The following is a 25,001-nucleotide window of genomic DNA, read 5'->3' on the forward strand; positions in this document are numbered from 1 at the left end:
TTAAAAACAAAGCTAGTACTATTGTTCTGGGGAAGAAATTCCAAACAATTATCTTGATACATATCGTACCACTATGCTTAGATGTGTGAGATATTTTCTGTCTGTTTTAAGATCTCCTTTGCCCCTGAAATGCCCTTTAGGTCACTATGCTGATAACAGGTGTTACCAAACCCCAGTATCTTTGGGAGACACGTGGTACAGGCAATAAAGATACAAAAGCCGCTTAGCACATTTTGAAATCAAACCAGTACTTCATTAAGAGGACACACATGAAACAAGTCACTGTTTATTCTTTCTTCTCACTTTCCTCAGTGTTGGGGTCTGCAGGAGGCTCTTCCACTGTCGCACTGTTGCTCTCTGAACCAGTGTTGCTGTCACTGGTTCCTTCCTCTGCAGTGCTGTCAGCCCCCTCTTGGCCACTCTCCTTATCATCAGGGGTAGATGTTCCTTCTTCACCATTCTGCTGGTTTTCTGTGCTCTCTTCTGGGTGAGGCTCTTCTGTAATAAAATTCTTCTCAGTGTCATTTATATACTGATATATTTATTTAGGTAGTGCAGTTAGAATTTAGGAATGGAACTTGTAATAAATAAGAGCATTTCATAGCAATTATTTGTTACTTAGTATGTGCAGTAAGAGGCACAGCTCTCAAAGCCCACTCAGTGCTCAGAACATACGTGGTCCTGCCACATGGCACCCTGAGGGTCTCCTGCAGCTGCCTGAACTCAGGAGTGGGGCACAAGAAAGCAATGTGCCTCATTAAGCTACATGCACCAGAATCCAAACAGTCCACTCTCCCTTATGCTGTTACAGCAATGACTCACTGAGACACTGGCCACCGATTCTCATAAATACTGTCACTGTCACCTGAGTCACTGTATGGACCACAACAAAGCCTGCAGTCAGGTTGGAAGAGCAGCATGGGAAGAGCTGCAGTTCTAGCATCCTTGCCAGATGGTGGCAGTGGGTCAAGGAAATGTGCTCAGTTGCTCCCACCTGACCCAAGTCTAAAAGACGAAATCTTTTTTTTCTCCTTACACAAAGTATTACATACTGTTTTTGTGATATTGTTACCCTTTCAAAAAGGAACAACTTAATGAGGAAAACAAACACCCGTGTCCACCAAGATAACTATTCTGAACATTCCTGTGAAGAAGCCTTTCTTCCTAACAGCACAAACCTGAGGCACTCCCCCCAGCCAAGCAGACTCTCTACAGAGGTACTTTAACAGTGATCCTTTGGGGATCCTGAAGGTGGTTTGAAATGTGGTTACCTGTCTCCATTGGAGTGCTCTCCTCTTCTTTCTTCTCCTCCATTTTGTTAGCTGCCTGTTCTTCCTCAGCTGCTGTGTTATTCTGACTGCGCTCAGCTTGCTCAGCTGCTTCCTTTTCCCTTTCCTCCTGCCTCTTGCGAGCCTGTTCCTCAGCTTGAGCAATTTCAGCTGCAATTTTTTCCATATCCACTTCCACCTTCAAACTGCATAGCTAGCAATTAAAAAAAACCTCTTTTATTATCCCAGTTATATTGTGAAAGACAAAACATCAAGAAAACTCAATTATTAGCTCAGTATCTCTATGTGCAGCAATATGTGCACAATAACTATTGTGATATGACTAAGTTTATATTAAAAGCTTCAGAAACCACAGAAGTAGCAACAAGTATGTATAAAAAAAACTAGGTAAGTGATCTAAACCTTGGCTTTGGGTGCAGCCTGGAACACAGCCATATGTTCTCCATAGTGGCTCCAGGCCCCTTTCCTTGAGCTGCCCCTTGGTGAACTCCAGGAGCCTGGAGGTGCTCACAGAGTGCACTGCCTGAACATAACCACTGCAGGACACCAAAGGAGCACTGAATCACAGAAATGCTGTGTGCTTTACAACTGCCACACACTTCATCAGGCCTAGGACACTGCAGTCATCTAATGAGAAACAATTCAATACTGAACTAAAGGGAAGTGGGCAGAGTATCTGTATGAGCAGGTAACTAGTAGATTGCTCAAAGTGGAGAAGGAGACTCGTACCCTTTTGAGCTCATTGTTAAAGGATTCTGTGCTTTCCAAGAACTTCCTCTTCTTCTCCTGGTGACGTTCTTCAATTTGCAGCAGTTCAGCTTCCAGTTTACGCTGGAAATGTAAGAAATGAAGATGCTTTATTTCTGAAGAAATGGCAACAATATTCAGTTCAACATTTAATTGCAGCCATGTTTAAATCCTTACACCAAAATGTTTTCTTGATCCAATACCCAACATACACCAAAAAGTAAAAAAGTCTGAATGACAAATGGTCTGTGCAGTAAGGAGACTGCAGTCATAAGCAACTGAATCTATTAAACTGCACATTTACTCTCTATAGAGAAAGGTTGTATGTAATAATGAAGAGCTACGGGTTTGCTACTTAAGGTGTCCAAAAGAACAATATACACCTTAATGTAACTCTCAGTAAAAAAGGTCACAGGAGGTGAAATCTCACATCTTGGCACTCCTGAGAAAACCCAAAGATCAGCAACCAGAGTGAACAGAGCACAGACACCCAACAAGAACAGCGTGGGGATGATCAAAGGATGCGGGACTTGGCGTGCTGCCTTCCCATCATTTATCTTTACCTGGTGAACCATTAAAGACTGAACCTGGCGTTTAAGAACTTGCATTCTAGCTGTAGTGACAACGGAGCGGACGTCAGGAACCACACTTTCGCTCAGGATCTCACTGATGAGCCGATGGTTCCTTTGGAAGCGAGCTGTAGCCGTGTGCTTCATTGAAAACCCATCGTCGTAATCTGAAACAGGAGTTGGAAGTGCAACGGCTTCAATTCCCCAAAGTAAGCACTGGGGCTAATGAGACTGTACCAGTGTCACCACTAATTACAAACAAACCAAAACCTAACACTGCTTTCTCGTGTCATGGAGTTCATACTAAAATATTTGACTAAGGAACAGCAGCTAATGAGGAAAAAAGACAGTGTGAGGATCAGAATGCCATTCACCTCAGCACAGCTACGGCTGCTGTTCTGTATGCATCTCCCACACATATCAGCTTTGGATTGACCTCATTATTTACTGTGTGTTTTCCAAGTTTCCAGATTAAGACGAGCTATTAATGCACTGAATAAAGAAACCATTTCTGATTAACTGTGGTACCAGAACAACATTCACTGAAAAAGAAAAAAACAAACGTAAAATACTAACAGAAGAGAGACTCCTCCTGACATCTGGAACTACAAAACTCTTTTCCTATATCTAGCAGCACTCAAAGCTTCTGGCCTGTAGAAGTCAAGACTTGCTGTGCTGTGACTTCCTGCATTTGCCCAGGGAGCAGGTCAAGCCTTTTGCTATAATGAAAATCGAAGCAGAGTCAGGTTCTCAATAGCAGAACTGCTATCTGAGCCTCCAGAAACACAAGGTCTTTTTCCTCTTCTCACGATATTCCTGCAGTCCCTACAATCCTAGTGACACACAGGGCAGCACAGCAGCAATGTTCCTGCCAGGAATGAATTTGCCTTTGATCCCAAATGTGAGCGGATCCAGCCTGGTGCTGGCACAGCCTGCATTAATTCTGGCCCATGTACTGCAGAGCAGAAATTAAAGCCCCAGAATGTCAGCTGCTTGGAGCACTACACGTGTTGACTAAGTTCAGCAGTTACCTCACATGGGAAGGTGCTGTTGCTGCAGGCTTTATCTCAGGGTGTAACTGAACAGATTTTTTCACCCTCAGGTTTCAACAAGCACATACTGGGTCACGAATTTAAAAGCAGACCTTAACTGCACGAATCTGAATTTTTCCTGCTGGGTGGGGTGCATTTCCTTGCAGTCAAATAAACTTTCAGAATTTTCTCATCAACTTGTCAATAGTGAGGATAACTCTGTTCTAAACAATCTCAAATGACATTTGTTGAACGTTTGAAGTTCAAGTGCTCCTAATCATACCAGAACTCGGCTTATCAGAATGACGTGCTTCTGGTAATGAAGTGCAGGGTTCCACTCAAGTTGGATTAAAAGAAGCAACTCATCATTTTGTAATTCATGTGTAAAAGCCACTACAGAGTTTTAAGCAGACTGATTTCTTTTGAACTGTACGCCTTACTTCACACACAATTAAGGGCTGGAAGATTTACCACTGGCTTGTCACCTTAGGTTTTGGGAGTGAGACAAGGACAGCTGTTAGCTATACGAAATAAAATGAAATCATGAGAATTAGTATTGAAGGTATGGAAATAAAAGGAAGTCACGCTCAGCACTGCAAGGCTACACAGAAGTAATTTTCTCTATCTGGCACGTGCTTGTGGCACAGGCCCTGTGATGAGACTTTCTCCCTGCACATGCATACAGACTGCTTTCTGCTTACCATCTGGATCTTCTGCTGGCTGTATGCTCATGTAAGGTTCACCCTTCTCCATGCGTGACTGCCTTTGTCGGCTTTCTTCTTCTAATGCAGCCTCAGCACGACTTTTTGCATTGATGTAGGCAAGGTATGCAGGAGAGTTATGGTAGGCCTTCATGGACTCATTGTACTCAATCTGAAACGTGACCAATATTGTTTGATTGCACCACTGGCCAATTTCAGACCTGACACAATTAGGTGTAACTCGAAGCGCAGTTATACAGACATCTCTTCTGAACTATCTGACTGATACACAACCAGACTCCCTCAGCTTTAAGTTTTATAAATTAGAACTTCTTCCACAGTCATTCAGCCAAACTGGTGTTGGGTTTTTGGGTGTGTTTTACTGCTTAAGAGGTCTTAAGAACGCTTTATTTTTGTTGTTTGAAGTCAAACTTCAGAACAAGGCATTTATCAAATGAACTCTGATAAAATAAAGATGAGTTGACTTAAAATATTCTCAGTAATTCTTTGGAGTTTTAACTACGTCTTTTATTCCAATTTCTTCTCTTTCTTTATTCCAGTTATGCCATGAGCCAGTTTCCAAATAACTTATGCCTTTGCGTTCTTTGATCCATCCCTGCACTGGGATGATACAGAGTGCTGCAGCCAGACTACTGGTAGCAGGACTGCATCACTGTTTTCACCTTCTCTGAAATATTTTCCCTTTGAATTGCTTTCTTTCACATAACTTTTAAAATTTGCCTAGTCTAGAATTTGTACAGAGATGAGGTATTTCCAATGAAAAATGAGATAATCTACAATCCTGGTATTGGTACCTACGTATCAATACCTAAGGGTGTCAGTTTCTTCATTACTAGGACAGGAAACCTATCTAGGCACTGGAAAAATACAAGCAAGATGGCCCCTGCCCCAAGGAGCTTACAATCTAAACACTGTTACCAAGTTAAAAAAAAATAGAATTCCTTAATTTTGTTTCAACTAAGAGCAGCCAGCTTGGAAGTACTTCTCTACTGACTTGGAATAAAACAGCTCAGGTTTGATCAGGCTGTGCACAGACAGGATGCCAAGCAGGTTTAAGTACAAGGCAGCGGGTGGACAAGCTCCCCTTTGTAGTTTAGGATCACAGTAACAGTCTGTAAAAGTCCTTAACACTTACCAACCTAGAGACATGGCGAAGCTGTCATCTTTTGTCAGGAAGATAAAAAACAAAAACACAAGAAAGCCCTAAAAAATGGTATAATTTTTCTACTAAGAAACAAAACACTATGCCACAGCGTGGAGATACACCAGATAATAGCATGGAAACCAAACCCTACGTGACTGGAAGTCTTTTCATGCCTCAATAGCAGTAGTTGCAGAGCACTAGTTTTGAAAGAGGATTTTGGTGTTGAGACAATCTTTTCAACACTGATGTTGTACAATTAAATCCACTCATTAAACAGTTAAAATCGGCACTCAATTATAAATACTTCATTTTGAATTAGGTCTAAAAACTGACCAGTCACAGCTGATGTACAGTTATTAAAAAAAAATCTAAAAGATGTGTCAGGACATACTTCCATTAAGTTACATACAGGGGGTCTCGTGAAAGCCTCATACACCACTGCATGGGTAAGATGAATTTTTCTTCTCAGACCAGTTCCTAGAAGAATCAGCTGTAATAAACATCCCAGATTTCTTCCATTTACCTTTTCAGCTTCATATTCATTCAAATACTCTTGCTTCTCTTCATCAGTGAGATCTCGCCACATTCCTCCAATAATCTTGCCAATTTCCCATAACTTCAAATCAGGATTGGACGCCTTCACTTGGTCCCAGACCTTAACAGAAACAGCTGGAGCTTTACTAATGATATCTAAATACTTCCAAATTAAACATTTTATATTGTCATCTCAGTGTTCTTTCTGGAACCACCACGAAAAACAGGATTAAGTTAGGAATGAGCCTGGCTAAACTATCTTGGTTATTTTCTGGGGCAGGAAGTCAGTAGGAGGTCATCTACTGAAACGGGCAATTGCTGAAATGGCTTTGGTTTCATGAGAATATTGCCTTTAACCCTCTTAATTCTCTTCTCAAATGCACATCGCTGCATCTCTGGGAAAAAAAAAGTGCTACTGAGTACACACATCCAGCAGTAGATTACGGTAAAGAGCACTGAGCTTTTCAGATCAGAATGCAACATTTCAAAATATTTTTCAGTCTTGCTGATCAATTTGAGTTCCAACAAGTTCTGACTCCACCAAAAAGGTTTCTAACTTTACAGGGAAAAAAAAACAAGGAGAGAGCTGCCAGTGTTATTTCTTGCTGCGCCACTTGACTTTTTTTTTGTTGCTGGTTTTTTGGCCTAAGACAGAAACGCTGGTAAAGATACTTAACCAGAAGTGGAAGAATTTCCTTCTGGTTCACCCGCTTCAGACAGGCTCACATGCCCTCCCCATGCCAATCAGATTTCAGACTCCACAAGGGTCTCTCTCCTACTTTCTGTCAAACAGTTCAGAGAATAGCGAAGTAACCGTTGCCACAGGCTAGGTTGGTGAAGGAGAACATGCAAAGTCCACTCATTGCTACTGTTCAGTCCAGCTACAGCACTGTACCAAGCCCAGTATACTGCAAGGAATATTTCCTTTATATAAGAAGTTCTCTCAGTAAGTCACAGGAACTTCTGAATGTGGCAGGGTGGATCCTTGTCAGCGGACAGCAGTAGGAAATTATCATTTTAGAGACAACCTTTCCCCCCAGAAACTGGCAACTGTAACAACAGAATACTGCTGCCATTATTCTGCAGGGCAATGCATCTGTACTTTACAATTCCCTTAAAAGAATGTGCAGGCTGTTAGGAGTAAAAGTTTAAAAGTTAAAACTAAAATAACAGCAATGTATTGTTAGCACGTACAACGCTACCGTTTATTATTACTTGTACCCATACCCACCTTCCGGCTGTACCTCATGTAGGGCATCAGGGGCTTGTCTGGGGGCTTTGGGGGCTTTGGAATGGTAATACCAGAGGAAGCCTATGGAAAAAGATGAAGAAGCCCATTTGTTAACGTGCTCACTGGACAGTTTCTACACGCGCCAGCTTTGGGAAAGCATTTACTCTTGCACAGTTGGAAAAAACAAACATACCCCCACCCCATTCCAAGAATGAAGCACCAACCCCCCCAGCCTGTGCACAGGTACACAACTAGTCCTGTTAAACTGCTCGCTATGAAAAGCAGATCCCCCTCTGCAACCCATCCATCCGTGTGCGTTATTTGCCTCCAAGCTGTAATTATCCATGTTAGCCTCTGCACGTTTGTGTGCTCTGCTCTTCCTTCCGGTCTGTGCAATGCTGAACACCTTGTGCTAAGTAAGAAGACAGAGAGGAGTGCTGCTGACGGAGAGCTGCTGCATGCCCTGCTCGTCCCTTACAGGACACCTGGCAGCTTTGTTCCCCTCACCACAACCTCACAGCCCACCAGCTCCGCTCTGCAGGCACTCACTCAAGTGGGGAGTTACCACTGGGGAACATTTTCATAAAAACAGAAAGCAGTTTTGAGCTTTAGGCAAATATCTGAAATTGGCCATAAAGGCCAACGCTGTATTCAGCTTTCCAATTGTTCCTCTTCACTTTTTTTTTTTTTTTTTCCTGAATTTATGAAGTTCTATGAAACAATGCATACAGAACTGCGTATAGGTATAGATAATGTACATGGAGTATATGCATTACCAAAATGTATACATAGATACACACACAGATGGATTTGAAAAACAATTAACGGAAACTGTTTAATGCTTTTAAATTAACAGGAGTTCCAAGACACCATACATATATTGATATATGCATGGCAGAGAAAGCTGTATATGCTTATGACATACAGAAACAATGAGAGTTCTCAGAGCAAACCTAACTTAATCTTGCTTAAGAAAATAAATATATGTTCAGACAGTACATCAGTCGAGTTCCAGCTTGTATGGGGAAGGCCTTTTCTGTAAGCATTTCAATAAGCCTGATGAACTCATGAAGTCTGAAAGGAGGTTTATAGAAGAGGCACAAGACGACTCTTCACTTAAGGCACTGTCTGTGTTCCTTGACAAATCACTTCTTATACCACATTCTAAACTGAGCAGATTTTTCGAAGTTAAGGAAGTCTTAAATAAAAACATTATTATGATAATTACAGGAACTTTTTTTTTTTTTTAATAGGGATTTACTCTATTTCTGTTGTGTTAGTTAAGAAGATTTTGTGCCTTCACTGCTTTTTCCTGACTGCACCTGATGCTCAGGAGTTGATCTGTATTTGAAGGAAGTTTTCACCTCTCATTTCACTTCACTTACTCCATCAAAAATGAATTTAATGTCCATTTTTGATACACCCACAGAATACAGAATATCTGTTTCTATTTTATATCATTATACTTCTGTTGAAACAACTGTTTCTGAACTAGGGACTTCGCACAATTAAACCAGACGAGCACTGGAAAGAAAAACAAAGGCTCACACTTCTTGCACAGCTCAATAGTGTGATGCAACTACTATCAACGATCCCCGCTCTGCAAAGCATTCCTCCTTATTTTTGTGCCACTCAAAGTCAATAAATTTGCAGTTCCCTCCCCCCAGGGATCGGTACCTGCAGAACAGACCTTCCCTACACGTGCAGTGGTCACTGAAGACCACAGAGTGTCTCCTTGGAGTTCTGCATCACACAGTTCCCACGTTTTTCCCCCCTCTTGAACAGAAGTCCATTTGCTTTTAAAGGGTTTCAAAGTGAAGGGGAAGGGGTAGGGATGGAGAGTGAAAATCAGAAGTAATCTTTTGTTCCTAGAAAACGAGGCAGCAGCCAAGATTCAGAAGAACCTAACTCTAAAGCCATTTCTGGGCAGTGCCTGTTGTTTGCCGGATGATGTAATAGTTGATTCTCCTACCGTGACCCGGCTGTTGGTGCCCGGGTTCCCTCCCAGCCTGTAGTTGTTGTAGGCCAGATGGCTGTATGGATTGTATCCCACAAACCCTGGTGTGCTGGGCATTTGCTGATGGAAACAAATGAGACAAAAACACGAATGAGAAATGAGATCAAACGAGGAAAACACATAAATGAAAATGAACTGCAATATGGCATGCAAAAGCAATCAGAATTTAAACAAGCAAATGAGGTGTAGCAGTTGATATCTTCTCAACACACAGAATTTAGTCCAATATAAAGCTATTAAGGAAACAGGATTCTTTAGCAGCTGTGTCACTACAAATTTCTGTCCATAGTGCTTTTACTTCTGCTAAGCGTGTCACAAGAATTCCATCAGTCCTGATTATATTTCCAACATTTAAGCCACCAAGAAATTCAAGAGGAGTCTCATATCCAAACTTAGGAGGCAAAGTAGCACATAGTATAGGGGCAAAAATTCCCCAAGTCAACATTTACTACAATAGTGAAAATCTCTGCCTCCTCCTTTTCCCATCCTTTTGACTTCTAATGAACACGATGTTGCCAGCGAACGGTAAAAAAAAATAAATCAAGTCTCTCAAAGCACCATCTGTGCACCAGTACCAGGAGCAGAAGACTTTACTGGTGGTTTGCAGAATCAAAACCCTTTGGAGAACTGTAAGGATTAGAAAAACCAAGAGAGGACGATGCATGGAGACGCTGCTCTGTTAGGAGGCTGCAGACTGACGGAGCTGAAGAAGTGCTGCAATGCAATCTGCAGGTTAGAAACCACAAACTAGTCCTAGGCCACGACTGAATCAGAGACGGTTTCAGCAGTTAATCAAACACATCTTCACCCCTTCTTGTAGGTGGATCAATTTGTTTTCACCTCCTGTAATGCTGAGAAAATCTAATTTCTGTGCACGCAGATGGTGGGTAAGTGGGGACTGTAATCAAACATCAGAAGGTTCACTGTCTCCCCTTTTTCTTCTGAATCCCCACTCCTGCGCTTCAACTGCACTCTTTTCTTTATCCAGAATACAAATGGTGTTGGAAATAAAGCAGACCAGGCATGTAATGGTGATGGAGTGCTGCTCCCATCCAGGGCACCAGCACTCCCTGCAGCACCACGCCAGGTTCACACATTACCTGCACTGTCTCACACTTGAGTGCCACTTTGGTAAGGCCCATCTCAGCAGCCCTTTAAGGCAATGTGCTCACGGTTCCCACTCTACATTATGGCTACAAAAGCTCTATGATTAAGTTCAAGAATCCAAGGTGTGACAGATGCAAACAGAGAACAAACAGAACCTGTAAGCTAAACTATATTGACTTGCAAGGTTTTCAACTATAGGTGCACGTGCTGTAGTTGGTTTATTTCTGAACAAATAATACAAAAGTACCCTTTAAAAACCAGCCTTCATATATTCCATTGCCGAACTTAAGCTCAATTGCAGCAGCTGACATTGACTCAGTTTTTATGCCTCTGATGATGACACAGACATTTGCTGTGTAATATGATGCCATTTTACTATATGACAGCATTACCGTAACATCTTCCTTAAAATCAGAGGACAGCTAACCTCCATTGCAGAGGAAGAAATCAGCAGGAGTTACGTGCTACAAGGTAACCACCCTGCATTACACACCACCTGTTACTTCAGATGCAGTACTGCAGTCAGTGAGAGCTGGTGACACTCTGCTGAGCTCAGGATCCGGCCCAGGAGGGGTAAACAAGGTGTTCCTCTGCAGCTCTTCACAGAGCGCTGACTATCTCAAGGACTGCAAGTGATTTAAGTTAATACAAAAGGTGTTGGAAAGACAGGCAATGCACATCACTGTTAGCAAACGTGAACCTGGCTTTGTGTACACTGCTGATGAATTCATAGCTTGACTAAAGGATGCATGGCCTCTGTATCCATCCTTCAGCAGTGCAGTGTGCCCACACTGCGCTCCAGGAAAACCACAAGCACAGCTCCTGATGCAGGGATTCACTCGTAAGGAAGAGTGTGATGGCACGTACCCTTACAGCACAAATCTATCAAGTTGTGTGCAAAATGAAAACTGAACAAGCAATGCAAGACACAATGATTTCTTTCTTTTTCCTTATTTAAGCTTAACTTGTACTTCACACGTTGCAATCACTTTTGGGCCTCTTCTGATGTGAAGTACAGCACAGTGAAGTGAAAGCACTGCATTTCACCTGACTGCATCTGCACTTCCCATCCCCGATGCGGAGATCAGGGATGACAGCTCCTGGGTAACAGATTCCAAAAGCATTCCAACATAGCATCTTCACTCATTCTTTCGTTCCACACATTAACATTTCTCCCCACGAGTGCACTGCTTCCAAAACAAGAGCTGCGTTTGCTTTCAGGTGCTTTTCCAACCACAGCACATGAATACTTCAGGATGCTTTTATACATGCACGACTACAACTGGACATCATTTTCCTGTTTTCCTAACCAGCATTTCATACTATTTTACGATTATATTTTATGATATTTATCATGCAGTGAACCCCAAAATATCAGTATTTTTATGAAATCTGAGTAAGATTACCATCAGTGAGTGTTTCCTTTTTCTGACCAAATACAACAGACAATTGCATTCCACTGAAAATGTGTCAGAAGCACAAAAATGCATCCTGTTTTTGCTCATTATTTGTGTACAGATTGAGCGCGGAGTTTGAGAATTAACTGTATCAACTTGTTCCTAAATATTCCAGTATTCCATTGCAAATACTGCAAATACCATTTTAGAGCAATGGGCAGCACTGTCTGCATAAATTTAATGGCCACACAGGTGAGTAATTCCAGTGACTGCTGATAAAAAGGCCAGATCCTGCAGATGCTTAATTTAAGATGAAACCAGTTTATTCAGCTTCTTTTTCACAAACTGTTTTGAAATTGAGATGACTTTAAACAGTGCATATCATATTATGAATGAAATTCAACAAGTGTGTTTTTCCAACATAGGAAGGTGCTGCTTCTCCGCCGTTATGGCTCTAGTAAGTCACTAAGAGCTCTGCTACCAGGGATCTGTGTTAATGAGAAAAATCACTGTACTTACGGTTGCAGGAGCGGGGGTAGGAGGTGGAGCATAAGATGGCCTTTCTGTTAAAATATAAACGTAAGCAAAGAAAATCCTTGAAATTTTGAATGAGTTCTTTAAAAGGCATCCTCTGTGGCAAACATTTTGATGAGAACATACAGCGAAGGACAGAAGAAACTTAAAAAAAACCCAAAAAACACATCATTGCTACATTGCTGGTCTTTTATTTCGGCAGATTAAGTAATATGAGATGAGGGTAAGGAACAAAGCAGGGCTTAGCAGAAGCTGACAGTCAGATCTGCCGTGAGACCAAATGCTTGGACTGCAGCAATGCCTGAGACCTCCGAGCAGGCATCAGAAACAGCTGCGTGCAGAGCCAAGCTGCAGGGAGAGCCGACAGCACGGCAGTCAGACAGCATGGAGCACTGTGGATACAGCACTGCTGCTCTGTGCACGAGGACTACGGGCACTGCCTCAGAGCCTGCTGAACCAGATCTGTCATTCACCAAAGGAAGAAAAGTCTGAAAACTTACTTGACATTTTGATAGGCAAATTTTCAGCCACCTGACATTATATTTGTGTTTCTGAAAGACAAAAGAACACCACCCCATTAAGCATTACGCCTTTACCTTCCCCAGCCTGCGATGCTTCGACCACCCGTCCATTCATCACAATTACCAAAAGCTCGCCAGTTCCGAAAACAAAAGACCTTCTGGAAACAAAGGCGCTCCCTCCCACAACGGCCGCGCTTCCCACGGGCGGAATTAACGGGCCGCGGCACGAAACGCGCGGCTGTGCGGCGCTCACGGTCGGGACTTCGTGTGCGCGCCCGGCGCCCCGGGAGCCATTTCACGTCACGCCGAGCGCCGCCCGCACGGAGTCCTTCGGCAGCCCGTTCCCGCTGCCCGGCCCTTCTCCTCCAGGAACTCCGCCAAGTTCCGCCGCCACTCGGCGCCGCCCGCCGGCCGGCCCCCAGCGCGGAGCCCCGCACGGACCCGCAAACACCGCTCCGCCGGCCGCGAGGGCCGCACCGCCGGGAGGAGGCCGTGAGCGGAGCCGCCGCGCGGGCAGCGCCCATCTGAGCCCCTTCGGCCCGGCGCAAAGAGCCGAGAGCCGCCCCGCGACACGGCGCCGAGAGCTCCCCGCCCGCCCCGCGCCCCGCCACTTACCGCTCCGCCGCCGCCGCGCTCCCTTTGTTCCTCCCCGGGCCGAGCCGGCGGCGAGCAACGCGCCTGCGCGCTCCGCTCCGCACTTTCGCCACGGCCGCCGCCCTCCTCCTGCCCGCGGGTGTTCGGATGACGGGGGGCCGGTCCGTCCGCCCCGCTCACCTCGGAGCCGCCGCCGGGTTGAGGGCTGCCCCGCGCCCCGCTGAGAGAGGAAGGGGAGCGGAAGGTGTTGTGGCGAATCTGCGGGGAGCGCTGCCTCACCCCGCCGAGACCGGGATGGGCGAGGGAGGCGCGGGCGGGACGAACCGCTCCGCTCCGCTCCGCTCCGCTCTGCTCTGCGGCCGCAGCCTCGCGTGCCCTCAGCCAGCACAGCCAGGGCGCGGGGCGGGGGGGAGCCGTGCGCTTCCACGTTCTTTTCAGCACTTTCCACAGAGATGCGGCCGCGTTCCCCGGTAGCGAATCTGCGGCGCAGGGCGGCGTCGCGCAGCGCCTGCTAGCGCCTCGCGGCCATTTCGCGCCTTTTTCTGCTGAGGCGGCGGCGCCGCGCGTCCGGCCCGAGTAAATCCCGTACAAAATCCCGTACAAAGTCCCGTACAAAATCCTGTAAAGGGGCGAAATAAGGGCTGCGGGGCTGCCCGGGGAACTGTCGGCCGCCTAGAACAGCTCTGCTCGATGTGGTGACAGAATGGCGGCTGTGGCCACCAGAAGGGCCGAACGGCGGCGGTGCTGCGAAGGGCCCCGAGGTGGAGGCGCGGCGCCGTGCGCTGCGCGGGGATCGGTTACACCGCGGGACTGCAGGTGGAATGAAGGCTGGGGACTGGAAAACTGTCCTGTGGCTGAAAAATAAAGATCCCTGTCTCTGTAATGCACGGCTGTGGTGGGCCTGGTGAACGAGGAGAAACAAACCGTGACTGCCCTTGGAAAGACACCAGAAATAGGGTTTTTTAAACAAACAAACGATGCCTATATAACCCAAAGGGGAGAAGAACAAACTGGCCGTAATGCCGAGGTGCTGCAGTGGACCAGCTCTTCTTGGTGCCTACAGCCTGGCCTGCTTTGTTTTTCTTCTTAAGCAAGCACACTTACGTGGACATAAGGAGATGAGCTCTGCCCCCGCTGCTCACCGTGCGCTAATGGAGATTTGTGGTATTACAGCAGAATCATCTGACTTTCGTTCAACAGAAAGAATATGACAATTGAAAGGATCCTCCAACAGCCAAATCTGCAGCCTTTTGGTCTGCCAGCTTCACTTGGGCAGAACCCAAGTTTGTAAGGTAAAGATAAGAAAATACTTACAGAAGTGAAAAATAGCCCTGTTTTGTCTTGGATTTGACTCCATGCATTATGCTCGATGTTGCATTAAATTTACACAAGTTACTGGAATGTTCAATTCAGTTCCATGCTAATAATTCGGAATCATTGTATATGTTTCCAAGGTCAGCAATTTATTGTTTTATTTGGTTTACTTGTTTTTTTTTAATTATTATTATTTGGTGTTTTTTTTCAATTTTTTTTTTAAATTTCTGTTGGGCAGTGATAAATTTTGCCTATATTCAATTTTCAGCTTACTGCATGGCACATGTACTCTTACTGGTGTAAAACGTTTGTTTGTACTGGATCATTCTGGTCAGGAGCTCTAAATGTTTGGCTTCTTATCCAACTGTTTCAATTAGCAACAGTTTTTTAAGGTTTGTAACAAGGACATATATTCATTAGAGACAAGGAAGCTAATTCTTCTACCAGGTGTTTGCAGGTAAGGAGCTGTGGTGCTCAGCCCAGCAGTGAGGTCCGTCTGCAGCGCTGTTGGTTTGGATTCAGCCTGGTGCTGATGTGTGCTCAGGGTGTGATGTTGCTGTGAGTTCTTCTTGTGCCCATGCACACCCTCCTGTAGTTCACACTGACACCTGTGGAGGTTTGGGTAGTTTATGAACAAACAAAGGAAGCTCTTCAAATTTGAAAAGAGCAATTTTGTAGGTAACTTAAAAGATACTTGCATAGGTTCTGTAGGGGGTGAAAATGCAGTTAAAACCAGGGTGCATACTTGAATTGGTTTGAGAGTAGCAGCAGTTCTTGATACGGCTGAGGAATTCTGTGTCAGGCAGTCAGCCCTTTGATCAGAGAAGGGTGGGCTGCCTGCAGGGCTGTAGTAACCCAGCTATTACTGTGTGCTGCAGTGTTTTTCTTTTTTTTCTTTTAGCCTCAGGTTTCATGGTCATAAAACCGTACAGCTGAGTTAGTACAGCTGGTTTCCAGCTTCAGTCAGAAGCTGTGTGTTTTAGGGGCTGTTGAGCTGAGTGTTACAGCTGTGTGGATGGATTACAGCTCTCACTGCAGGGTAGCTCAGGATGTGTTTGTGCTGCTGCTGCTGTACTAAGATGGCTTCAGAAATGGCGAGGTCAGGTGTGTGGATGATGTAATGTGCACAATTAAGGGCAACATTTTTTCTGGTTGCTTAAGCTTCCCACATGAGAGTGACTAATGTAGATGCACAATAATATCAATATTCTAAAATAATGTTTAGATACTACTGCAAGATTAAGGCCGGGTCTGTGCTCTGTACTGTGCTGCTGAGCTTTGTGTCACAAGGGAAGACATTTGGAGTTAGACTGAGGAAGAGAAACCCCAAATACTGAGTACTGGGGGTCCAAGAATGAGCCGGGTGCTCACTGGCCAAAGAAAAAATATGTCTGTGAGTAAAGTTATTCCATTTTTGGTTACTGTGGAGCTGCCAGGGCTTCCGTGTGTATGTTAATGGCGATGTGCCTGTGCAAGCTCTGCCTGCGTGAGAGGAGCTGTAAGGTATATGTGTTCAACCAAGTTTCTGTACGTGTTTACTTGCTCTTTACCTGTGCCAGCCAGCTTATCTTTTAGATCATCGCTTTGTAAGCCAGATGCCATCATCTGCTCCTTGTGTGGCACTCATGCAGAGATCTTGTCAGGTTGGTTGGAATTAGCAGCAGATTTTCTAGTAGGAGGACACACATCTTCCACGTGTTGGTAGAGGTCCTCGGGGAGTTGGAGTTACACTGCAGAGAGCTTTGCAAAGTGCTTGGATGCAGTGCTGCGGATTTTCTTACCTATGGCTTTAGTTTGTGTTGTCTGCCACCCAGACCCTCTCAAGACAGACACACTGAAGCTCACAAAGCAGGCATGGGCAAACTGCATTTTATTATTTTTATTGTTGTACTGCTGTTTACTTTGGTAAGTTTGTATCCCTGTTTAAAGTGCCTTACAGCAATTAAAACTTAGTTTAAATTCAAGTATTGTAAAATATAGAGTATAACACAAAAAAAAGCTGCATAGTCAGGAGAGGCTGTTACATTCAGGATGCCAACTACTCAGGTATTAACAACACCAGATCAGTTTTAAGGTTAATGATAATTAGCCAGCTTTATACAGTAGATAGAGACGTGGGCGACGTAAACATTGCATTGTTCTTGCCACTGATAAAAGACAGAAGCATAACTGAACGGTGGAGGACTTTGTGGTACCAATCCTGTAACACATGCCTTAAGTCATATGGCACTCACTGACACTGCAGTCAGTTGTTTCCCGCTGCTTTGGATCCCGCAGATTCTGTCTGTGTGTTTTCTCGTTTTGAGCCCCCATAGTTCCAGTGATCCCAGCAGGAGTTTCTGATTTTAAGAGTTACCTCTTTAAATCCTTGTAACAAATGTCCTTACTCTGTTTCTTTTGAAGTTTGTCCTGTGGTCTCATAAAGCACGTTGGAGTTCCATTTCTGGTTTCTGTCCGTGTACAGGTGCAGGACTACCAGCCCTGCTGTGTATGTGCCCACTGCACTACGTGGTGCCTCAGGGGCACTTAATGTGTGTGGCAGGGTCTGACTCAGCATACGCAGCCCTTACTTTGTCCGTCCCACTGAAGCCAGTGGCCGTGACCTGGCAGCTCAGTGATCTGCTGTGTGCTGGATCAGGGGCCTGTTCTACCTACAGGATTTGTCAGAAGAGGAATCTGTTGAAGGTATTTAAATTCACATTGCAACTACTCACAAAATGAATTAAATATCAATATTAAAAATGGATGCTTGACTCCTTAAATTTGAACAGTTAGAGGATATGATTCTCAATATGGTTGGGAGTCGTTTTGCAGATGCACGTGGACAACAAAGAGAGTGACTGATTTTCAGTGGGAATCCCTGCTTCAGAAGCAGCAGAACCATACAGCTCAGTGTTATCTGTTTGTAATGGCACTGCTGAGAAATGTGTCCATAGTTATAGGGGAGAGACATTTTTGCTCGGTTGCTGCCTAAAAAGTACTTAAAAATACTATTCACTTTTAAAAGAAAATTGTTGGTTAATACCTTATGTGTTTTAAGAGCATTGTTGCATGTCACTTTTTTTTTTTTCTATTAGAAAGTGTTTTAAAATATATATCAAGTATGACAGTTATGATAGAAATCATTCCAAGGGTTCATCAACCAATATGCATATGGAGTATTGAAGAAGAAAATGAAATATGTGGCTCTCATTCCCAGAGTTCTCTTGCCGAAGTATAAAGTTACAGTTTAATTCTTTTAATGTTTGGAGAAGTACTACAAAACAACAGTAATGAGAGAATGATGGTCTGTACCCAGAGTATAAAACTGGTAGCAGTCAGGCTTCCTGGGATCTGACTCTCCTGCTCTTCTCCCTCGTTGAAGACTCACGTATGTCGTGCTGTGTGCAGGTCCAGGCGTGGTTCTGTAGCAGTGGCAGGAGGTTCTGGCCTGCTGTGCTGAGCGCTATGGTTGGATGGAGGGAATGCTGCACGAGCGCCTCATCACCAGCCTGACCTCGATGGCTGGCAGGGCTTTCTGCTGGCTGGGTTTGCATCCTTCCTCAGCTGCTGCCAGGTGCAGGTCAAAGCGCAGCGAAACGGATTTCTTCCTTAAGCGCGGGTTGTCCTTGAAGAAAGAGCCTTCCCATTGCTTAATGACTTCATCCACTTTTTCTGTCCTGGAACAATAAAGCAAATGTGTTTTGATCCTTTAGGCACTGTGTAACACATACCTTCAGGACTGCTTTTAAAATGTTATACTGAGTAACCAGAGTTCTTATTTATTTATTTGTTTATTTATTTAATTTTTAACAGCTTCCTTCTGGAAAGCCAAGTCAAGGTGGCATTTCAGCGTGGTTTTGTTTGTACACTTTTAACTAGACTTGGATATGAAACCATTGCTCTGAACACAGATAGTTTGTTTCCAAGGAGAAAGTTTAGAATTCAGCCTGCAGTATAAGTTAGGAGTCTGTATGACTGAGCTGTGCCACAAAGCTTTTAGAACATGGAAGAGAAAAATGTAGTTCACATTTGAACTACAGAACTATAGAACATTTAGGTTCTGAGCTTCAAATGAGGGCTGTGTATGGCAGCCCCTAAGGTGGCATCACGTTTTAAGCAGATTGATTACAGCTAAGTATTAGCATTGTGTGGAACAGCACAGTTTATTCCAAATGTTTTGTTCAATGCCAGACTACAGAAAACCTGAAGAGTGGCAGGAAAGAGGAAAAAGAGGCGATGCAACACCAGCAAAGTCAATAAAGATGAATAAAACATTCCAACCCTCAGATGCCCCCTGAGCAGCCAGGCTCTCCTTCCCTCTGTAGTAATCAGCAAAACAGAGGGGTTTCCCAATACAAGTCAAGCAGCCAGGCCTGAATTTATGCGCATAAAAACGCCCCAGAGGGACTTTGCAGACATGGTATGGGCTCCTTTACTTTCAGCCTTAACTAAATGTATTATTAATAGTTTCATTCTTGACAGAAATTGCAATTAGAAGCAGCATCATGATATTGCTAGCTCAGGAAGTAAATGCTAATCAAAAGATCTTTAATTTTTCATTTATTGTTAAAATACATCATTCAATCCATCTTGAACTACCAGTGCTACTCTGGAGCTTCCTAGCTGTGTGGATACCAAAGAAAGGAAAAATCAGAGAGTGAGTTGTAATGCCCAAGATTCACATTTAAATATTTTCTTAAATTTATGCTTATCTTACTTTATAGTGCCATGAGCTTCAGCACTTTGCTTCATAATATTTCCTTCTAGGACTGCTTGTTTTGTCATCAACTCCATCTTCTCAGTTTCGTGCTTCTTTACACCATCTATAAAAGAAAATGCAAAGTGCCATGCAGGTAGATGGGTGGTGGTGGCACACACCCCAGCTATGAAGCTCTGTGGAGGCCATGAGTCCCAGGGAGCAGTGAGAGCACCCACCTGCAGGCAGTGTGAAGGTGGTCGTGTTGAGGTTGGGCTTCCTGCCCTTCTGCTCGGGTGTGGAGCAGCGGTACCTGCAAAAATAAACAGCTTCACCAGCACCTCGTAGTACTGAATTACTTTAATCCATCACTTGTTTTACAAGCTATGGGCAATTGAAAAATAGGAGGAGTATGAGAATTTCTGTTTGACTGTAGTAACCATTGGGATTTCTTGTTCTGAATGTAAAACTAAAGAAAGTTACTGAAAATATCTGTTTAATTTTGTCAATATTTTTAACAGGTTATTGTGTGCCAGGTAGAGGTATTTATTAATACCGTGTTGAGTGTATTTTCACAGAGTTAGAAGCACCAAATCTGACTCCCTTGTGTGGAATCTTCTTATTCAGATGTGTGAGGTTGCTGGATGAAGGCCCTGCGTCATCTGAGGGAGTGGCTGAGGGAGGCAGTGATCTGCTGAAAGCTTTCTGAGCCCTGTTTTGTTTGGGTACCAGTGGAAGTGATGCTTTGCATTTCCTTATCCTCTGTTGCTGACATAGCTGTAGCTGCCTCTCGCAGTTCTACGTTTGAAAGTGCTGCTGTTCAGTGTGCTGGGGAGGGCAGACACAATGAGCAGCTAATGCAAAGCGTCACCATCAGACATTGTTAGACAGCGTGCTGGTGTGCAGAGCCCCAGATGTGTGACTGACACTTGTTTCAGGCTGTGCTGAGTGATATGAGCCTCATGCAGAGGGATCCTCCATGTGATCCCATGGGAGCTCCTCTCCCAGCACGTCACACACGTGGACTTGTCTTGTGTTGTCAAGCAGCTGATGCCACACAGACCTGCACTGATAGCAGTGCCTCCAGTGAGGGTGCAGGCAGCTCGTTATTACCTGCAGTGTACTGCAGAGAAGTCTGACATCCATAAAGTGTGGAATTGGTAAAGCTGAGTACAATGAAAACGCTTGTAAGGATTTTATAAAATCATTTTTTTACTGATCGGTTCTTGTATTTACAATTCGGATGGTTATTTCATTGGGGAGTTCTGAAGAGGAAGATAATGTGAGTGCTTCAGTCAGCAGGTACCTGTTCTCTTCTTGCTCCAGCAGGCTGCGGTACGTTGCTATCTCCTCCTCCAGTTTCATCCTGGTGTTCAGGAGAATTTCGTGCTCTCGCAGCTGTTTCTCAATGCCTCTCCTCACTTCCTGCAGGTCTTTCTCCAAGCATTCAATCTCCGCCTCTAAGTTCTGTAGCTGCATGTGGTACTGCTGCTCTGTGACACGCAGCGAGCGCTCCAAACCCTTTTCCTGTTGAATTTAACTCCTTTTAGGATTTGAAAAGTGTCTGTGAAGATGCTGTACATACTTCTCATTAACAGTCAGACTGTGTTTTTATATTGAGTCCTCTAAGAATATTACTTAAAAACAATAGTACAGACTTTTTTAAGGCTGAGATATTTTCCAGTAAAACCTGTAATCATTTAAGAGAGGATAAAAGCACACAGCCCTGTGTTATTTTCCCCAGAGCTGGCTGCTGTTCTGTGGTGCTTACCACAGCATGCAGGGATTCAATCTCGCTCTGCATGTGGTGCCACTGCCGCCGGGCCTCGCTCAGTTCTGCTCTGGCTGCCTGCAACGCTTCTGCATCTTTGTCCATTCTTTTAATTGGAGCTGCTTCTTGCTGCAGGGAATAAAGAAATAGATAATATAAAAATATTTATATAAAAATAAACAAAACAGACACACAAAGATCTCTTATTAGGATTTTTTTTAGATTCCCATCGATTTGTTGGAGCTAACAGTGACGAGTTAACATTTTATGTACTGTGTAATGAGGGAGTCCTTATCCTGCTGTGCATGGGGAGTAGTTGGCTGTCTACAGCCCTAACATTTCTTGCAGAGGAATTCCAGTACAAACCAAATGGTTGTATTTAGCCCACATCCAACTCCTGAGCACACAGGCTTGGCTTCATGCAGGCAGGGGAACTGCAGTAGAAATGGTCTTTAATTGTAATGTATTTTTTTAATTCGTTTCTAAGAACAGCTTTATAGAAAGGGACGCATGAATATGTTACAGTTGATAATAGCTGTCATTATGTTCTTGCCTGAGCAGATTGCTATTTGAAGGCAAGCACCTCCATGCATTACCTGAATAGCATCTCTGTCCAAATCTACAACTTCTTGTCCTTTAAGAACAGGTTAATTAAGATTTGCATAGAATGTGAAGGAAAAGTTGGCGTGCTGAATGTGTGCTGACAGCCATGTGAAATGTGACAGTTCATCTGCGGAGCTCATGATGGAAATAAACTCTTTAAGGTCAGATGTTACAAAGCAAATAAAGCAAGGTTTGCCCCCACCCTACAGTATACTAACCTACTGCAATGATCATCATCACACCATCATTTTGGTGAAACCCTGGAGCTGGCTGTTCTGTAAGGGCACACTCCATGCTCCCTGCTCGTCCCTGCAGAGTTGCTGTCACACAGCTGTCGTGGTACTTCTGGGCTGCTTTGTGCCATACTCAGCTGTGGGCCTGGAATGGGGCTCCAGCAGGCACTGCAGCAGCACTGTGAGCAGTGCTTCAGCACAGAGCTCAGAACGCCTGCAGTCCCTCTTCTGCAGCACTACTGGGTGACAGCACGTCTGATTTGCAGATTGAGTCTCTTGGCATTTGATGTCAGTAACTTGGTTTGCTGTTTTATTTCAAGGTTTTTAGGTTTCAGAGATGTTTTGTATATAAATCTAAACCAGCAGCACTGCACATTGGTAACATGTAATGAATCTGTATGGAAGAACAAATTATATTTGCTGAAAAGTATGGCAGTTTTACTGTGTGCATTAGGAAAGAGGCCCTGAAAAGGTACGGGTTTCTTTAATATAGGTGCTAAAAGCTGTAAGGCTTTCTTCAGATAAATGGCTCCTTTACATCGCCTTTGATTTTCGAGACTCATTAGCTGTGGGGTAACGGAGAGGTGCCGGTGCTGCCGTGGTGCAGCTCGTATGGCTGTGCAGCCCAGCAGTGCCACTGTGCAGGTACAGAGCACGGGCTGCACAGCCTCCATTAGTGTGCATTGCATGCCGTAAACAAAACCTTTTATCTTCCAGTCCAAATCTTACTGCAGTAAAATCAAAATCCCGTCCCCCGTAATATGCTGCATGGAAAAGAAAATACTGTACCTCGTAGAGGCTGAGGGAGGAGCTGCATAGACAAGGGCTGTCTCCTTCCTCTGGAAGGTGTCTGTCTGCATGAAGTCATTACCTGGGTCCTTGCTGAGACGGCGCTCCTTATCTGATTTCTGGTGTCGGGCGTTTCATACTTTGCCCCGCTGCCCCCGAGCAGCCGGGCCGCTTCCATCCCCCTCCCATGCTCCCCTTTGGTGCCCGGCCTCGCTGGGGGTGGGGGGGCTCTGCAGAGCCTGCGGCGGGAGGAGGCAGAGCATCGGCGGCTCTTAAAGCCGCAGAGCTTCGGTTCTGGGCACGGAGTGGAGCCGCGGCTTGATGTCCGTCCTGCAGGTGTCCGCTAAGCCAACGTCTGTGCTCCAGCAGCGGCTGAAACCAGGATGCCCAGCTTATGTGTGGAAGGGAATGCATACAATGTCTTAATGTTTCTGTTATGCCTTAAGTTAGGGTTTTTTATAACCTCAAAGTGTGTGAGGTTAGGAGATACAAGGCTTAACTTTCCCCATTGCTACTTGGAGGGTGGAAAGTAAAGGCAGTCTGTCCTGCTTTCTACAAAACATTCTGTTTTCTGGCCTGTTTTGATTGCTGAATAACCTCAATGATCGTGTATGGTAAGAACTTCCCTTAACTTTCTGAAGTTTTTTTCAGTAATGTGCAGTATGGGATATTTAGTAAAAATTCTGATTTCAGTAAGAAAATGAACCCACAAAGCAATGTATTTTAGACTCTAGCATACATCAGTAAAACGAGGGGAAAAGGCAGTAATTTTACAAGATGCTCCTTTGAAGAAGTCAAAGCCTTGTTCCACTTCAAAGTCCCCTTGTGTGCATAAGGCTTCCTTGTTCCTGACTCTGTCTGCTGGCACACGTGAAAGAATCCCATGTAGTGCTTTGATTTTTCTGAGCTGGTTGTTCTCCAGCTGACCCGGGCAGGAATGAGAATGTTTTGTTGTCCACTGTTTTTTCTGCAGCTGTCTTAAACACTCTACTTTTACTTAGTTCTGAAAACAAATATTGTCAGTTTTTTCACTGATCCATGTCCATGAAACAGACATAAGATTTTTTTAGCTTAGGAGAGTATAAACAAGAAAGGAAGAACCCATGTCTCCAAGCAAATAATGTATAATTTTCTTTTATTTTCTTTTCTTTTTTTTTAAATTTTTCATCACAGTAGCAGTTCTTTGCAGCTGCACTGCAGTTCCCTGGGGCTCAGAATGTCTTCTGCTTCCACCAGGCAGTCAGGGCTGTCTGCTGCTCAGAAATGTTTCTGTTTGAAGTACAGTGCAGAGGTCTGCAGGGGTGTTGGACTTGCTCCCAACAAACCAAATGTAATGCATCAAAAAGTGCCAAGAGCTGAAATGTTGATCACATTTCTGAAAACTTTTAAAAAATAAATGAGCAACAGTGTTTTGTTTTTCCTTCTCTTTTTCCAGGTGTAAGGGGAACATCTGGCTATGACCTTGCTGCAACTCTCAGGTAGGTTTAAGCTACCTTATTTTCACTAGGTTTTGTGTCATTTTGGATCCTAGCAACTTTCAGTTCTCATATTTTATTGCAGATGTTGGATTTTTGTATTCTAAATATCAGTTGTCAATTCTTTGGATTCTGTGCTAATGTTACTGTGATTGCAGACTCTTTTGGTTCACCATTGGTGACAAGACAGATCATAAATGGAGTGATTTCTAGTAATCATAAGTGATTCTACTTTATCTTTTAGATCATAATATTAAGTTCAGGATTAATATGCATGTAGGTAAATGCGTGATTACTCAGTAAAAATCTGCAATAGTACAAAAATGTGTCTGAAATCTAAAAATTTCTGAATTCCCAATGAATCACAGCTGCATTCCTTGACACGATGTATTGTTTCATATTTCTTCATGTACAGTTGTATGGAAAATACGAAATCTTTGGAAGAGGAATATGAAAGAAACATATTTTTCTCTTCAAAATGGAGATGCTATTTATCATGTGTTCCCAATTTTTACCTCTTCATACTGACGTGTATATAACAATCTTCTAATTAATATCTTTGTGGCATTTATCACGGTGACTTTTATGTAGCTGCTTGGGATTCAGACATTGTGGTTTTGCTGTACTGATTTCATTCTTTGATTGTTTTTATTACCCTGGCTTTTGCTTGTTCCAAGCAGGAAGCTGAAGCAATGCTCATA

At 44.0% G+C, this 25,001-nt stretch overlaps 2 protein-coding genes across 4 annotated transcripts; both read right to left on the bottom strand.

The window, feature by feature from the left end:
- Positions 1-270: 270 nt before the first annotated feature.
- SMARCE1 (SWI/SNF related BAF chromatin remodeling complex subunit E1) lies at positions 271-13,739 on the bottom strand. Of its 2 annotated transcripts, XM_031600728.2 has the most exons (11): positions 13,459-13,736; positions 12,823-12,873; positions 12,308-12,351; positions 9,240-9,344; positions 7,268-7,348; positions 6,026-6,157; positions 4,338-4,509; positions 2,600-2,772; positions 2,019-2,120; positions 1,272-1,482; positions 271-498 (listed from the first exon to the last, which is right to left on the bottom strand). In XM_031600728.2, the coding sequence occupies exons 2-11, from the start codon at positions 12,827-12,829 to the stop codon at positions 287-289; spliced, it is 1,239 nt and encodes a 412-aa protein (XP_031456588.1). In that variant the 5' UTR covers positions 12,830-12,873; positions 13,459-13,736; the 3' UTR covers positions 271-286. The 2 variants fall into 2 exon arrangements, with proteins under 2 accessions (XP_031456588.1, XP_089980982.1); XM_090124856.1 differs by lacking the exon at positions 6,026-6,157 and having other exon boundaries at positions 13,459-13,739.
- Positions 13,740-15,580: 1,841 nt separating this feature from the next.
- KRT222 (keratin 222) lies at positions 15,581-23,078 on the bottom strand. Of its 2 annotated transcripts, none has more exons than XM_090124859.1 (6): positions 22,908-23,078; positions 21,201-21,329; positions 20,732-20,956; positions 19,669-19,738; positions 19,451-19,556; positions 15,581-18,410 (listed from the first exon to the last, which is right to left on the bottom strand). In XM_090124859.1, exons 1-6 carry the CDS (start codon positions 23,001-23,003, stop codon positions 18,197-18,199), a joined length of 840 nt encoding a protein of 279 aa, XP_089980985.1. In that variant the 5' UTR covers positions 23,004-23,078; the 3' UTR covers positions 15,581-18,196. The 2 variants fall into 2 exon arrangements, with proteins under 2 accessions (XP_089980985.1, XP_089980986.1); XM_090124860.1 differs by having other exon boundaries at positions 15,582-18,410; positions 22,826-23,049.
- Positions 23,079-25,001: the final 1,923 nt, after the last annotated feature.

Source organism: Phasianus colchicus, chromosome 26, assembly GCF_987193195.1.
Source record: "Phasianus colchicus chromosome 26, bPhaCol1.hap1.1, whole genome shotgun sequence".
NCBI lineage: Eukaryota > Metazoa > Chordata > Aves > Galliformes > Phasianidae > Phasianus > Phasianus colchicus.